At 38.9% G+C, this 15,043-nt stretch overlaps 2 protein-coding genes across 2 annotated transcripts in view; one reads left to right on the top strand and one right to left on the bottom strand.

Annotated features, from left to right (window-relative positions):
* Window positions 1-3,665, top strand: part of slc38a8a (solute carrier family 38 member 8a) — a 29,053-nt gene extending 25,388 nt beyond the window's left edge. Inside the window, exons 8-10 of the mRNA XM_084734247.1 lie at window positions 1,004-1,206; window positions 1,287-1,338; window positions 3,082-3,665. Of these exons, the coding sequence (XP_084590373.1) occupies window positions 1,004-1,206; window positions 1,287-1,338; window positions 3,082-3,184 (358 nt within the window). The 3' untranslated portion in view covers window positions 3,185-3,665. The remainder of the gene's footprint in view (window positions 1-1,003; window positions 1,207-1,286; window positions 1,339-3,081) is intronic.
* A 5,332-nt stretch (window positions 3,666-8,997) lies between these two features.
* Window positions 8,998-15,043, bottom strand: part of LOC146316065 (N-terminal EF-hand calcium-binding protein 2-like) — a 178,460-nt gene continuing 172,414 nt past the window's right edge. Inside the window, exon 13 of the mRNA XM_084734620.1 lies at window positions 8,998-14,904. Coding sequence (XP_084590746.1) covers window positions 14,876-14,904 — 29 coding nt within the window. The 3' untranslated portion in view covers window positions 8,998-14,875. The remainder of the gene's footprint in view (window positions 14,905-15,043) is intronic.

Here is a 15,043-nt window from a genome sequence, read left to right as displayed (position 1 = left end):
TTGGTTATTAATGACTAAAATGTTTATAATCTTAAGTAAGGGATAATCAACAAGTAGGTGTGCATTACATGGTTTGACGGCACAAGGTGGAAGTTAAGAACGACCCGACGTGAAGCCATTTAAAGCACATCATTTTGGATTTTTGCATAAAGTGACTTCAAACCGTTTTATGTGCACCTACAAGTTGATTATCCTTCTTATATCAAGGTCATTTGCCAATGATGTGCACGTTCTTTTGGTGAAAGTTTTGCCCTCAAAATCAAAAACCATGAAGCAAGAGCTTACTTTTGTCATGACAAGAAATAATTCTAGCCACTTTTACAACCAAACTCAGCTGGCTTGTAAATTAGTTGTCTGAGTTATTTATTCATAACTAACAGAATTTTCTTCTATCAGCTTTGTTTTATGTAGTTTGAGGACAGTTTACATACACATAACTCCTAAAAGTTCCCTTCTTTCCTTCCTCCAAGGTTGAACAATAAACAAACTTCTGTATCATTGCGTGACATAAAAAGATTGTTTCTGTCTACGGAGTCTGGTGTTTGTATAGAGAGCTTCAATTCCCTGTGGGAAAACACTGCCTGACAACAAAGTAAAGTGGTGAACATTTTCTAAATATAGCATATACTTAAACCCATATTGATTTTTTTTTTTTTAGTTGGTCCTTTATTTAGGTCTTGAAATATATTTTGCTGCTGCCTGTGTCTACAGCGGTCCACAGCAGGACATTACTGAGCTTCCTGTTGGGACTCCTGAGACAGCTCAATCAAATGTGAGCTGATGTGCTCGCAGGCTCTTGAAAAATGAACAGACCTAAAAAGTGCAATTAGCAAAAGCTTGTCGTCGAACCAGGATTTCTATAGTTATGAACGTTTATTTTCATTCAGATCTTTGTGGATGCTTAATGAGAAACTAAACTTGCATTTTTATTATTACAAGCCGAGTTTTCAGAGGCTTTAAGCCACAACAAGTGATCATAAACACACCCGTTCTTGCTCATCAGGTCAGTGATTCAGGACCCCCTGCTGAGCTGGAGGCGAAGGCGTTACGGCGTGGTGACGGTGGAGTTCGAAAGCCGCAGCCGCTACGTGCTGACGGTCCTGTGGATAACGGTAACGCTGCTCATCGCCACGTTCGTACCAGACATCAGCAAAGTCATCAGTGTCATCGGAGGGATCAGCGCCTTCTTCATCTTCATCTTTCCAGGTGACTCTGGTGATACAGGATGTGTTTATATTCTCTCAAATGTGTTGCAAGCGGTTAAACCCTGTGATGTGTTTGAACAGGACTCTGTTTGATGTTTGCCATGCAGTCTGAGCCGGTGTCCTGGAGGACCAGGTGAGAAAGAACTTCATTTAAATGTTAATGTATTGTAAAGATACATCTGTGGGATCACTCTCAGAAATAGTGAAGAGACAAAAAAAGAATGTGGTAAAACAAGTTGAACTGCCTGAGTGTTGATCAGTTTATTCACTCCGAGAAACCTTGAACATGTACGGTTTTATTCAGCAACTCTTAAATGGATTTTTTGTTTTAATATCACACTTTTTCTTTTTACTGCTTTTGAACACGTTACATCACTGTTCCAAAATGAATTTCTTCCAACATTTAGGTCTCCTTTGGAACTATTTTGTAGTGCATGTGCTCCTTGCTCCTGCCGTGCTGCTTGTGTGCGCTCAAACAACACAGGCGTCGTGCACATGCAGCGCACTGCACTAGTTTAATCCAACACAATGTGATGAATGAATGAAAGAGGAGCTTTGTTTGGAGATATTTGAACATATTTGTATGGAACAGCCTTCCTACCACACATGTTGTCATTCACAGCTGTCAAACACATAACAAAAGAGAGAACTTTGAGCTGTAACAGAAAAAACCGGAGGAGGGAAATGCTTCAGCATCCAGAGCCCCGACACACAGAGAGCCTCTTTTCAGAGGCTCAGACAGGCATAAAATAAATATTTTACTCAAATCGGACCTTCAGCGTATTAGTTAATGTTACATTTTCAAACTGTAATTGCTCATCTGTGACTTTAGCAGACCAGTTAATAATATTCATTATTCTGACATTTAAATAACAGTCTACATTCAGCCAATTGAAACTTTCATTTTTTAATGGAACTGAAAACAAAATTATACCTCAGAGCTGAAATATGAAAATGACTGAACATAATCACCCTTTGGAGTAACTGTAAATGGATTCCTATATTTAAGTAGATTTGGCCTGTTGATGATACATTCACCTGATAAATACTGACTCACTGATCTCCCTTACATTAAAGTTCATAAGCCACTTTTAATAATAAAAACTGTATTTGCTGAATTACTTTGCATCAGGTCTGAAGCTGAATTTTGCAGCATCGCCCACCCCTACTGATTAGGCAACAATCAAATTTAAGAAGACTCTTGATTTCAAAAATGTCTGGAATAAATTCCAGATTCTATGAAAGATATGGCTTGATTGTTTATTTAAGCCTGTCTGCCACTATGCAAGAAGAGAGCTCATTAATCCAAATGTTCATAGATGGACAATAAACACTTTTCCAATGCCTGGCAATAAGATGCTTGACTTCTAATACCCCCTGTGTCGACAGCAAGCTACTCAGACACGTTTTTCACTTGCATGTCTCATGCATCAGAAAGGTTCTTATTTTCATCTGCCAGCTCTGTGTGTCTCCCACGTCTGATGGACGTAAATGCCAGCTGAATTGTTTATTTAGAATTCAAGTCTAGAAAGAAAAAGACAGAAGAAAAAAGTAATAATAAAACAAATCAATAAAACGACTGCATGCAAGACATCACTGGCCACACCTTTCTTTTGCTAACCCTTGATTTTACTTGTCCTTCTTTTTGTTTAATTACCCCCCTGTTGCTCCACACACCTACACACACACAAGAATTCAGACTGCTTTCCCACCAGTCCAATACACATTTTTCCTTCTCCTGTTGTCGCTGTCTATACCCAGGTCGACCATCCAAAAATTCAAGTCTAAGGGTTGACTCATTTTTTTCCCACTGACTGATCTGAGAGATGATTACAACATGTGCTTGTGTTGTTACTTTGTACCTTGTCCTCTCCAGAGTTGTCCTCACAGTCTGGGGAGTGGTGACCCTGCTCTGCGGAGCCTTCATCTTCGGCCAAAGCACCACCATCGCTGTCATGCAGATCCTTGGAAAGATCTGATCCATTGCTCTTCCCTCATGGATTTGGGTTTTTTCATGGAGACTATATCTTAACTTGTACTCCTCCCTTCCCGTAAAGAGCCCATGGTGAACTCTAGGCGCCATGGACACCTTAAAAAATGGACATGACCCCTGAACAATTAGGAGGCACCGCAAAACTAATGGTCTTTGCCACAATAGACTAAACCCAATAAAAGTCCATCCTTCAGTGTCAAGGTTTGTCACCTTCATTTGGGTTATTTTTATAAGCACAAGGGCTCGCTGAGATCATCTGATTTAAATTCTCAGGTATTTCTGTAGTTTGTATTGTAGTTGATCACATGTATTAGTGCATATTTCTGCACATCAGTATTAAAGGGATGGTTCATCCAAAAATGAAAATTCAGTCATTATCTACTCACCTTCCTGCCAGTTGAAGGTTGGGTTTAGTTTTTTAGTCCAGAAAACAATGCTCGAGTGTCACAGGACAACAGTATTGCAGAATCTCCCAAACAATGGAAGTGAATGGTGACCAGTTTTCAAACGGAGAAAAACAACTAAACAAAAAAAGTCTTCTTACTGCTTGTCTGGTGTAATCCAAGTCTCCTTAAGTCCCGACATACCAAATTGATTTGAAAGACATCATTTACACCATGTTTTTAGCCTGAATCTTCACTGTAGATCCTTAGCTTGGAACTATGTTCACATGTGCCTGCACACCATCTGAACTATGCGTGTGTGGTGTGATGGTGTGATGGTGTGATGGTGTGCACCTGCAAGTGAATGGCATGTTGGACCTGTAGAAGACTTGGATTACACCAGACAAGCAGTGTGGAGGCATTTTATATATATTTTTTCTCCATTTGAAAACTGGTCACCATTCACTTCCATTGTTTGGGAGAGTGTTTTGTGGACTAAAAAACTAAACCAGACCTTTAATTGGCATGAGGGCGAGGAGATAATGGCTGAATTTTCATTCTTGAGTGAACTGTCCCTATAAGAACACCTTTGCATACGGAGCCTTAAAGTGATGCACAGGGGTGTTATAAATGCATCTGCCACCCTTTTTTATTTCCTCAGTTGTTCTTGAACACTGTATTTCACTTTGGTGGCCACAATATTCAGTTATCAGTAGTGCAACATAAACTAGCTAGACCATCGTACGAATATGAAATCAAAACTTTTTGAAGTGAGTGTGTGCCAAAATGGAGCAGTAAACCAGGAAAGCTTTAATGATTTGATGAAAGAGTTCTGATTGGTATCCACTGTAGAGCCCTACAGTAGAAGGCTGAGCTGACAGAAGCTGCTGGAGTGATGGGGAGGGAAGAATATTCTGTACATGTATATTTGGATGTCCGTGTAAATAAGTCTTGTGATATCTGTTTTGTATGTTAAAAAAAGAGCTGCATTCTGATATGTGATAAGTATGTATATAATGTGTAAAGTAGTCATACTTACTGAGTTAATGAAAAGATAATGGAATAAAATAATTTTTATATGAAGCCTATGTTGAATGTGTAGCTGTTTTAGTCTAAAAATACTCCATATCTTGTTTGGTGAACAGTAGCTACCACTACAGTTAAAGGTTGCCCTACAACACAAGCTGGTTCCACAAGTGACCAACATTTGATGTTCACAGGACACTCAGGTCAGCTGATACTGCACCTACAAAAAGTTTGGGGACTCAACAGATTAAAAAAAAAAAAAAAAAAAAGTATGAGTCAAGCTCCAAAATATACCACACCTCTTTACCCTGATGACATCATCAGAGTTGCTTTCTCAAACCACACTCCACAAAAATATGAGTGCAGCACTTTTGTTTTTGGTCTCATTTTTCATGAGTTGAGGTAAAATATCTGAGACTTCATTTATGCACAAAAAAGGCTTATTCCGCTCAAATTTAGTTTGGATAATATAATAAGTCTTTGTGCCTGCTAAAAAGAAGTCTTAGTTCTTTTTGTATTCATGAAAAATGGGAGCAAAAACAAAAGTGTTGATATTTTTGTGGAGTGTAGAAAGTTCCTTCCAAGGCCACAACAGACATTTTTATATTTATACTGTTTTCACAGACCGAGTAGGGGTAGTGGTCTGTCCCAAATCCATATGTTGTACCGCTCTACATACTTATTTTATACAGTATACAGTTTTAGCAGTTACAAAATTCTTCATTGTATTCTGACTTTCAGATGTCACTGCAGATGAAACTTAACAAATAGGCTGTAAAATGTTTTTCTTACAGCCCTTCTGCCCCCCAATTAAACTCAATTAAAATTTTGCTGATATTTTAGCACTTAAAGCCTCTGAAAACTTGGTTTAAAATAGTAAAAATGCATGTGATATCAAAGTTTAGTTTCTCATTAAGAATCCACAAAGATCTGAATGAAATTAAATTTTCATAACTACTAGAAGACCTGGTTCAAAAATAGCTAATTTTGCTGTTTAGATCATTTTTCTAGAGTGTGTGGGTGTGTCAGCTCATGTTTGATTGACAGCTGCCTCAGGAGTCCCAACAGGAAGCTCAGTAATGTCCTGCTGTGGACGCAGGCAGCAGCAGCAAAACGTATTTTAGCACCTAAATAAAGGACTTCTATTTAGAACATGTTCGGCACTTTACTTTGGCGTCAGACAGCGTTTTCCAGCGGGGAACTGCAGCCACTGTTTTTGCTGTCTTTACAAACAAACTCCGTTGCCAGAAACTGTCTTTTTACCTCACGGGATGCGGGAGTTGTAGGAGTTTGTGTTTGTTAGTTATCTCTGTAATTGTTTGACTTCGTTGTGACTTGTTCGGGTCCTAACTAACATTTCTAGTTGCAGATCGAGGCAGTGGTAGACCAACAGCTCCCGTGTCCTGCGAGGTGGCTCCAGTTTGCTGTCAGTAAAGGTGGGGAAAATGTTCTAAAAATAGTATACACTTAAATTTTTTATGTGCTTACTATCATGTACATAAGACCATAAATTACATGGTTAGAAGACTAGAGGATTTGGGTTTAGAGGCTTCAAGACAAATATTGAATGTAGAGTGGTGTTGCTACTTTTACTTAAATAAAATATGAGTAATCCCTAATTTAGTTTCACCTGTGAGCATGTCCTTTACTTGCATTGTACATTGCATTGTGGGAGCGTAGTATATATCAAAAGCATATTCAAAACTTCAGTTTGACTTTTTAGGCACGTTTGATATGTAAAATCAGTGCCACTTTAATTTTCATGTTGAACTGAGATCAGGTGAAGTGGATTGTTTATGGCTTATCTCATTTTAACACACATCAGAGCGTATAGTAAACATTTGTTAGTTGAGCACCGTCACACAGGAGGATTCCACCTCCATCAGGACTGAAACTCCACCAAGAGATGAATGAAAGCTCAAATTAATCACAGATCCACTGGAACCTTTCAGCATGACACGAGTCCCACTGTGAATCATCAGCAGGATTTAAAAGCCACAAAACAGTTTTCACTTTTATAGTTTTATTGAATTGCATCACTCTACATCGTCTAGAATTTCAACAAGATATTCTTTAAAGACCAAATATAATACTTGCATCCCTGCAATAAGTCTCTACACTTAAGAAGAGAAAGCTGTTTTACTGAAACATACATTAAGAATTAATATTTCATTAAACATTGCCATAAAAGTGACTGTTCATTCTTGTATGCCATTTTTCTAGTCATATATATTTTATATAATAGATTTTAGTCTCTGTCTCCTTCATAGGAATACTAGAAAAGAAAGAAGGTAAGAAATGCACAAAACCCATTGAAGAGTAGCATGGCCTAATACTACGGCAAAGAAGTTACTGGACATTCAGTTGACATGCACTCAGTCGAAGGATAGAAAAGAACACAGCCATAGAAGGGAAGAGTTATGACTTTGATCCGTTTGGCAAATTCCTGATTGGCTTTAACCTGTAACCTTGTGAGGCAGCTGGGTACGTGAGATCAGGTGAGAATCCATCTCGCAGGCTTCAGGCTTTGATCTTACATCCAAACCATTCAGTGTCCTATGAGGAACTACTTGCAGCTACGTGTTAATTATCTCTAGTGATACAAAAGTAAAGTAGAATGTTTCTGATAATATTTCAATAATATTGTTAGATTTACAATAACAGGTAATGCATAACTAAGGACACCAGATTCATTTCAGAAGTGGGAGGTGCTGTCAGTTAATATAATCACCTCGCCAATGGTTAAAACTATAAACCAGCACATAAATGACAGTTACAAACATAAGCCACCATGTCCTGAACACACACATTACAAATATTAAGTAAAATTTGCACCTTAGAACTTGAAAAAGCAAACCCCTGAGTCTACTTATTGGAAATTATTCAGCACAAGACCTGATGGGAAATGTGGGTCGTCTATAAACCCAAGCAGACAACACACTCTGCTTTGTCTAGGTTGCCAAATGTAGATAAATAGATAATATTTGTGGCTTTTTATTGGGCATCATCACCCTGCATTTACATGCATGTTGTCAAAAAAAAAAAAAGAAAAAAAAAAAAAAAACACTTGAAGAGTGGATAAACACTTCAGGTTGGGGTTATGCCCCTGTGACATGAGCCTGAACAGCGCCACAGACATGTGGTGGGCAGATTGAAATTTTACCAAATGTGTTGCATATAGGGGCATTTGCAGGTATAATGCTATACTGCTAATGGAAAAGTTGTAAGGCATTGTTCTACACGCACAGTGATATTAAATATTATTATTAAATATTCCCAAATTGCCGATCCCAAGCCTGGATAGATGAGGAGGTTTACGTCAGGAAGGTCAACTATGTAAAAAAAACCTATGCCAAATTAAATATGTGACTCCACACTGGGTTGGTTGTGGCCCAGTCTGCCAGCTAGCAAATGATCCACTGTGGCAACTCCTAACAGGTGCAGCCAAAAGACAAAAATGTAGTCATACCTGCTCTGTCCCCACTGGACGGAAGAAGACACAAAATCAGTGGAACTATAGCACTGTGTGCGAGCGAATGGATGAGAGCAAACCACAGTAGTTTGGACGCAATCACGAGATCTGAAGCCTGGCAAGATGGATTCTCACGTCGCCTCTCAAATCCAGCTGCACCGTAAGGTTAGATCGGCTTGGTATCAAGTATGACTTGTTGAGGTAAATCTGGTGAAACACTTCCTGTCCACCAGCTTCCCTACAGCTACAGAGACTGATGGAGATCTCACGTCCTCTCGTCTTTAATCGCTTTGTGTTGCCAGGAACCGTTCGATGAAGACCTGTTTCACTACTTTTCAATGGCATAGCTCTTCCATTGTATGACGAAGCACAGGTTGCACTGAGGAGTAGGAGGATAGAAAAGAACAGGTTGCACAGTCTGAGGGACATTCAGGAATGTATCAATAGGAAACAGTATTGGCATTTCTGACAGTTAACTGACTATCTACCTCATATACACAACCCAACCGAGCTGGGCACAATGTACAGGAAAGAAACCCTCTATTAGAGCATGTGGGCTGCATTCAGCTGGGCTCTCGAGTACTGGGAAACTATGGCTATCAGTATAGTAAGTCACTGACATGTAAACATCAATCCATGCAATATGGCTTTATGTTTCTATTCGGAATACAGCAGCTCCTCGTTTAATGCAAACAAGATTTGACACAGTTTGTCGTGGCACAGGAGTGCAGGGTTTTTTTTGTTTTTGTTTTTTTTTAAAGAAGTGAAAGGTTAAAGGTACCCTGTGGAGATTTCTGCTGCACAAACCAAAGTTATGTTGACATTCAGTGTTTTCTTGCCATTGTCTGTCATTAGCTCAGCTGCAGTTTAAGGTTCAGGATGGGTTTAAATCTGCATTGTCTGGAGCTAAATCCTCAGAAGCTGAGGTTATCACTGCAGAAATCGTAACTGTGGTTTATCTACTGTAGAGTTTAAAATATTCAAGGGAAGTTCTATTACTCAAAAAACAGCAAGTTTGACAACTTCAGAGCTGCTGAAGAACTATAACAGCCAAAGCCATTAAGAGCTTTAAAAGTGAGTGAAAGAATCTTAAACTCTCTAGGGAGCCAGTGTAATCCAGCCAAGTGAAGGAGGGATGTAGCTTCTGCATTTAGTGTTTGTCAAAAAGCTTGCTGCTGCAGGTTGAGCAAATAAATAATGAACTGCAATAATCAAGACAAGATGAAGACACAGATGACAGCCTATAAAAGACTGTAATGTAAGCTAAAATATACTGATTTCTGCTACTGGGAACAGGAGACTGGATTTAGGAGGAAACATTAGTTTTCCAGTAACACTTCTCATTATTGTTTGAGGTCACTAAGATTATGTTATTTTTAGATTGATATTTTTCAAATATTTGCAAAAGTAAATATTAAAAAGTTTAGTGTACACTGCATTTCATTAAGTTTTTGGTCATTTAAGAGAATTTACAGCGCATTGAAACAGGGAAAGTGTTTTCATACAGTATGTCACCTATTAGTCCCTATCTGGCCAAGCATGAATGTGAAAAGTCTGTCCCTAGCTGCCTGTTCAGAGGAAACATAAGCAACAAGCACTCCATTAACTGTTTCATGGACACTTTAAACCCTCCAAATTCTAGTTTTACTGGAACCACAGTAAAGCAAGTCAGAAGCTAAGGGACAGAACAGTCCCATTGTGTATATCCTCGAGATCTAAGAGCAGTATGAAATACATTTTTGTCCTTATAAAACATCTGAAAAACTTTTTTTTAATTTTGATATCCATGTATGCTAGCTAGCAGCCTTCATGTTCATTACTTTTGTTGGTGCTTTGCTCCATTTCTTGGTGCTTTATCACTACTTAGCTGCTGATCAGCAAGTTAGCATGAAACCACCTGCAAGAAGGTGTATCCTGTCGCCCACACCATAAAACCCACTCCTAAAAACACTGCTCCAGAGCACCACCGCTGGTCAAAAACTCCACAGGACACCTTTAACTCAGATACTCAGAGGTTAGTTAAGACATTTCACAGATAAAGCAGCGACGCCTTTGCATGCCTGGTCTATAAGCCTACTGTAATACGTATTTCTGTTACAATATATTTAATAATATTCAACACTTCCACATTCCACACAGCTGAACGCAGCCCTGTGCTGTAACAGGAGGGCACGGTGCTGGATCTATATTTGTATCAGTGTAGCTGGAGCCCCACTCACTGCTACCACAGTACTGGCAGATGACAGACTGGCTGCCATTCACAGATGAGAAGAGAGAAAATAGAGTCAACAGTGAGGTGGATGGCAAGATGGCACCTTTGAAAGTATAGAGCTCTAAAGAAGGAGTGATTCATCAACAAACCTTTCACCAGATAAACAGTAATACTATATATCTCTAAATACTCTCATCATACTCAACAACCTATAATATACGGTATCTTTAAGTCACGATATTCACTCATTTTTACATTGTGCTTTCTGAGTGACAGTCTGATTGTTTTACAATGGTGGGCTTAGAGTGGTGGTGAGGTTAGGTGGTGGTGAGGCGTTTGGGGGATTGATTCTGGGTATACTGACCTGAGTTTGACCTCAGCTCGTCCCAGGGTGAATGGATGAGATTTTTATTGTCGAACAAGGTGAGAATTGCTTCAAAGATCAAGTAAGATCAGAACAGATGCAGAGGCGGGTCTGATCAATTTCCAACAACAAATCCACCAAGAACATGGGAAAGGCCAAGCACACAGAATGTGGCAACAACTGGACAAGACTTAACCTTGATTGATTCAGTTTATTAACCTAATTATAATTTTGTGTATCTCAGCATGAGGACAAAAATTTAGCCCTTTTATCCAATTTGTAGACACATGATCACATTTATGTATAACTGACCCTTTTTTGCTCTGTCCTGCAATAGATGAGCAAATTCAGTACCTCGGCCAGGTTTCTCCTTTCCTTCTTCCTGTACTTAGATATGCTATGTGCTATGCTAGCACAGCTGGCACTGACATGGACCATCATAACATTGTATTTGAAAACATAACTAAACCAGGAGTTTAATGGTAAATACAGGAATACAATATATGTTTTCCCTTATTGATTGATGCAGGTGATTTGAAATTAAATTTGAAATTGAATAACTTTCTCATTTCAAAGAGGTGTATTAACAGACTTTACTACTATGCCCCAGAATTAAATAGTGCTAAAATATACTGACAAGTTGGACTAAATTATATATTAAGATATGGCATCTGTATTCTCATATCAATGTAGTATCTTGCCCAAACAGGCTTACAAGGCTCACAACCATGAAATAAACTGATCTCGTATTATATGTGTGTATTATTCCTTATTCTATTTTGCCCAATTTCCAAGCCTTAGAAATAAAATTAAACTTTACTTTGACACTCAGTCCAACTTATACTCCTGCTTATGTACTTGAAGTGCAGGTTAGGATGTTCACAGAGCAGAGGGAGGCAATGGCTTTTATAGAAAAAGGAGAAAGCTGATGAGGTACGAAGCTTGCTCAAGGCCAACAAGACCATGCACCAGAGTTTAAATTGATCTTGTGTTGTAAGGTGAGCCACTTTTTCCAAACCTGACCTTCACTGAGCAGTTTTATGGTTGGTCACGTGACAATAATATGCTCATTAGAACTTCCAGATATTGGTCTTGTCTTCTCGTTTGAGAGACAGCTGATCAGACCAGCCCAGCACTTGATTCTGTTGTCTACATTTTTCTGTAATGTCCTCCATTTAAGTTGTTTTGTCCCCTGTAGGTGGGGTTAATTGTGGCGATATATGAGATCACTGTGTGTATATTAATGCCGAGGTGGTTGATCTATGAGCTACAGTACGCTAAGTGATGTTAAGTCCTATTTTCCCAATGATATGTTGAGAACTGAAAAAGTATGGTGTGCAGAAATCTAATGCAATCATGAAACTGTCTTTATCAATAATATGTCAACGCAAACGGGTGTCTGATCCCAAGAGGTCCACATTGAAAGAGCGCTCATGGGCATTTCCCTGCTCACTGGGAGTTAATATCACATCAAATCAAAAATGAAAGTCGACCTTTGAAAACCCTTAAAACCTCCTCTACCATGTGGTGATGTTTAAGGCTTCGTATTCAGTGTCATTCAGATGGGTTGATCTGTCTTAAGTTTCTGATGGTGGGTATTCTGATTCAAACAAACTGTTAGGAGCAGCCGCAGTGCCTACAAAGCTACTGCCACTTCCACTGAGGAAACATTTGCACCATAGCACTAAAAGAAGTCAATAAATACAAATATAATTGTAATAGAACAACATTTTCATATGTACAATCTCTACTAGACTCACACAGCTAATATAAGCTACCCATCGCCAATTCAGACAAGGAATACACAAACAGAAGGCGGAAATCAAACAAACTTTAGCTGCATGGAGAACAGTGAGGTGCTGCCTGTATCTCTCTACTTTGTCTCCTGTGTCTCAAGGTAGCAGCAGGCTCTTAAGTCTGAAATTAAAACCATCTATTCATCTCACGACCCTCATGTCAATGCTCAGAGATTCAACACTTAACCCCAAAGTGTTTCATGAAATAAAAGCTACAGGAAGGAATATAAATCACCAACTGTCAATCAAAAACTGGCATCTACATACCAAAATATCTGTGAAGACTGACAACTTTTCATTATATGGGATACTGAAGTGGCCCTCTACTATTAGCTGGTAATGCCAGGTAATGTCACCATCAGATGTACAGGTATAATCACCATGTCTGGCTTCACAGAGATTTGGTTTGAGGGTTCTGTTGCTCATTAAAAACAGTGCTATAACATCACTGACATTACTCCCACAGCAGCCATTGTACATAGACGTTTTCAGGGTGAAGAAGGAAAAGCTTATAAAACAAAACAAATGGATCCGAAGAGTAAAAAGAATAAAAAAGGTTAGTATTCTGAGGTAAAATACCATATGCTAATATATAAGAAAATTCACTTTGAAAGTGGCTTAATTTATTTGCAGATGGGCATAAAAATGCAAGTAAGCATTTAAAACCTAAGGTTACAACCATAACCTTGGTTCTCTGAGTGTGTCTCTCTAGTGCACAGAGGACTGCAACCCATAACGAGAAAGTGAGCGAATGCTGTCTTTCTGTCTCTTCAACTGACCCTTCTCAAGTCCCGCCCCTTTCACTTTGTGCTCCAATGACAGTTAGCTTGGTACCTCTGTCAACTTTTTCCTTTCCTGTTATCTGTAATTAGATATGCTACTTGCTAGGCTTGACTCTGTTGAAAAGAATACCAGTTGTTGATGTTAAAGACGTGGCTGGGGTCCCTGTAAAAGTGACATCACATCTTGATTTAGCTAATGTTAAAATGCCAGCTAACAAGCTAGCTAATTTAATTAATTAAATTGTTTGTTAGTTAACAAGCATTTTGCTAACATTAACTCATGTAAGATGTGACCCCGTTTGTCGTTTTCACAAGAAAAGGAGAAAGTTGACCAAGGTACTAAGTTTGCTCAACAATTATTGGAGCACAGAGCAAAAAGGGGTGGGACTTAGGAAAGGTCCACATATAGGGAAATAAAAGTAATTGTACAGGAAAATCCCGAAATCAATTAGTCCACATTCACTTTGAGATGGTAAGCTTGTTTTATGCCTTAATTGAATACTAAATAAATTAAATAAAATTTAAAAGATGTTCTCCTTTTATTATTTAGAATCCTTCAAAAAGTGTTTGATGCAAAATAGGGTATGTCTTACATTGAGTTTAATGTGATATTTGGCATATTACAGCCAGCTATCAGAGTTGAGCCCTGATGCTAATACTTGAGTTTCTCTGGGAAACTTTAAAATGATCAAAATGAAGAAACAAGATTATATATTACATGATATGTATGAATAGCATGTGTATTGTTATATTGTGTAGATAGATGTTTTATCAAATTATGTAGATGATCATTGCTTTTTGCTAGCTCTCACTAGCTTTTGTCCATATCAGTGCTGAAAATTTTTAACTAGTGTTGAACTGTTTATTTGCTGCTTACAAGGCCAACATGGTTTTCACCATAATATGTATACTCTTTGACACAACCACAACTCAGTTACTCAGAAGTGAGTCTGACAGCCAGCTAGTGAGCCAGCTAGCCTTCAAGCTAAATTCAAACATCCAGTTTTCCTGAGATTGCAAGCTAACCTGGCAACTAGGTCTGTTGACAGGCCTCATTTACCCAACATGTTGATGTGAGCTCAGAATGGCTGATGTGAGAATAATGTCCGAAGTATCTGGTCAGTTATAATATTAAAAAAAAATGGGAGCAAATGTGGAATGAGCAGCTACTATGGAATAACAGCTAAATCAGATGAGCTATCTGTGGTATATCCAAAGAAAAGCCATGTTCCTAAATGCACTACTAAAAAACAGGAACTGCTACATGAGAAACTCAACGTCAGGGTCCTTGCTACATGACAAACCTCACCTTACAGTGGCTCAAAGCTACCCCAAACATGAACATGACATAATCCAATATCTTGAGCTGGCAAACTACTCCGGTGAGATGCAGATGCGTTTTAGTAATCTCACATGTTTGTTCAATTTTCACTGCAGTTGACACCATTCATTTGCACTGTGTAAACATGTACTTACAAAAAGAGTTGAGGAATGTGAGGGTTGATAGAGGAGGGGTTTGGGTTTGGGTGGGGGTGAGAGCGGGTGAAACGCAGGGGGAGAAGGTTTGAGGGTCGAGGGGGGAAGTTAAAGAGGAAGTGGGGAGTGTCCAGGAGTCTTGGCGTGTAGTTGAATATCTTCATGCTCAGTCCCTGTTCACACTGCACCAGGCGGCTGCAAACAGAGAAGAAGTGAGAAAGAGGTTAGAGAGAAAAAGAGGAAAGAAGGTGAAGAAGGCCCCGGAGGAAAGTACAGACAGAAGGACATGCGAGGGAACGAGAGGAAACAGACTGAATAGAAATGAGGAGGAATT

The sequence above is a fragment of the Lutjanus erythropterus genome, chromosome 13, assembly GCF_056507025.1.
Source record: "Lutjanus erythropterus isolate fLutEry1 chromosome 13, fLutEry1.hap2, whole genome shotgun sequence".
NCBI classification, from domain to species: Eukaryota; Metazoa; Chordata; class Actinopteri; order Lutjaniformes; family Lutjanidae; genus Lutjanus; species Lutjanus erythropterus.
This window is presented reverse-complemented; position numbering and strand designations above follow the sequence as displayed.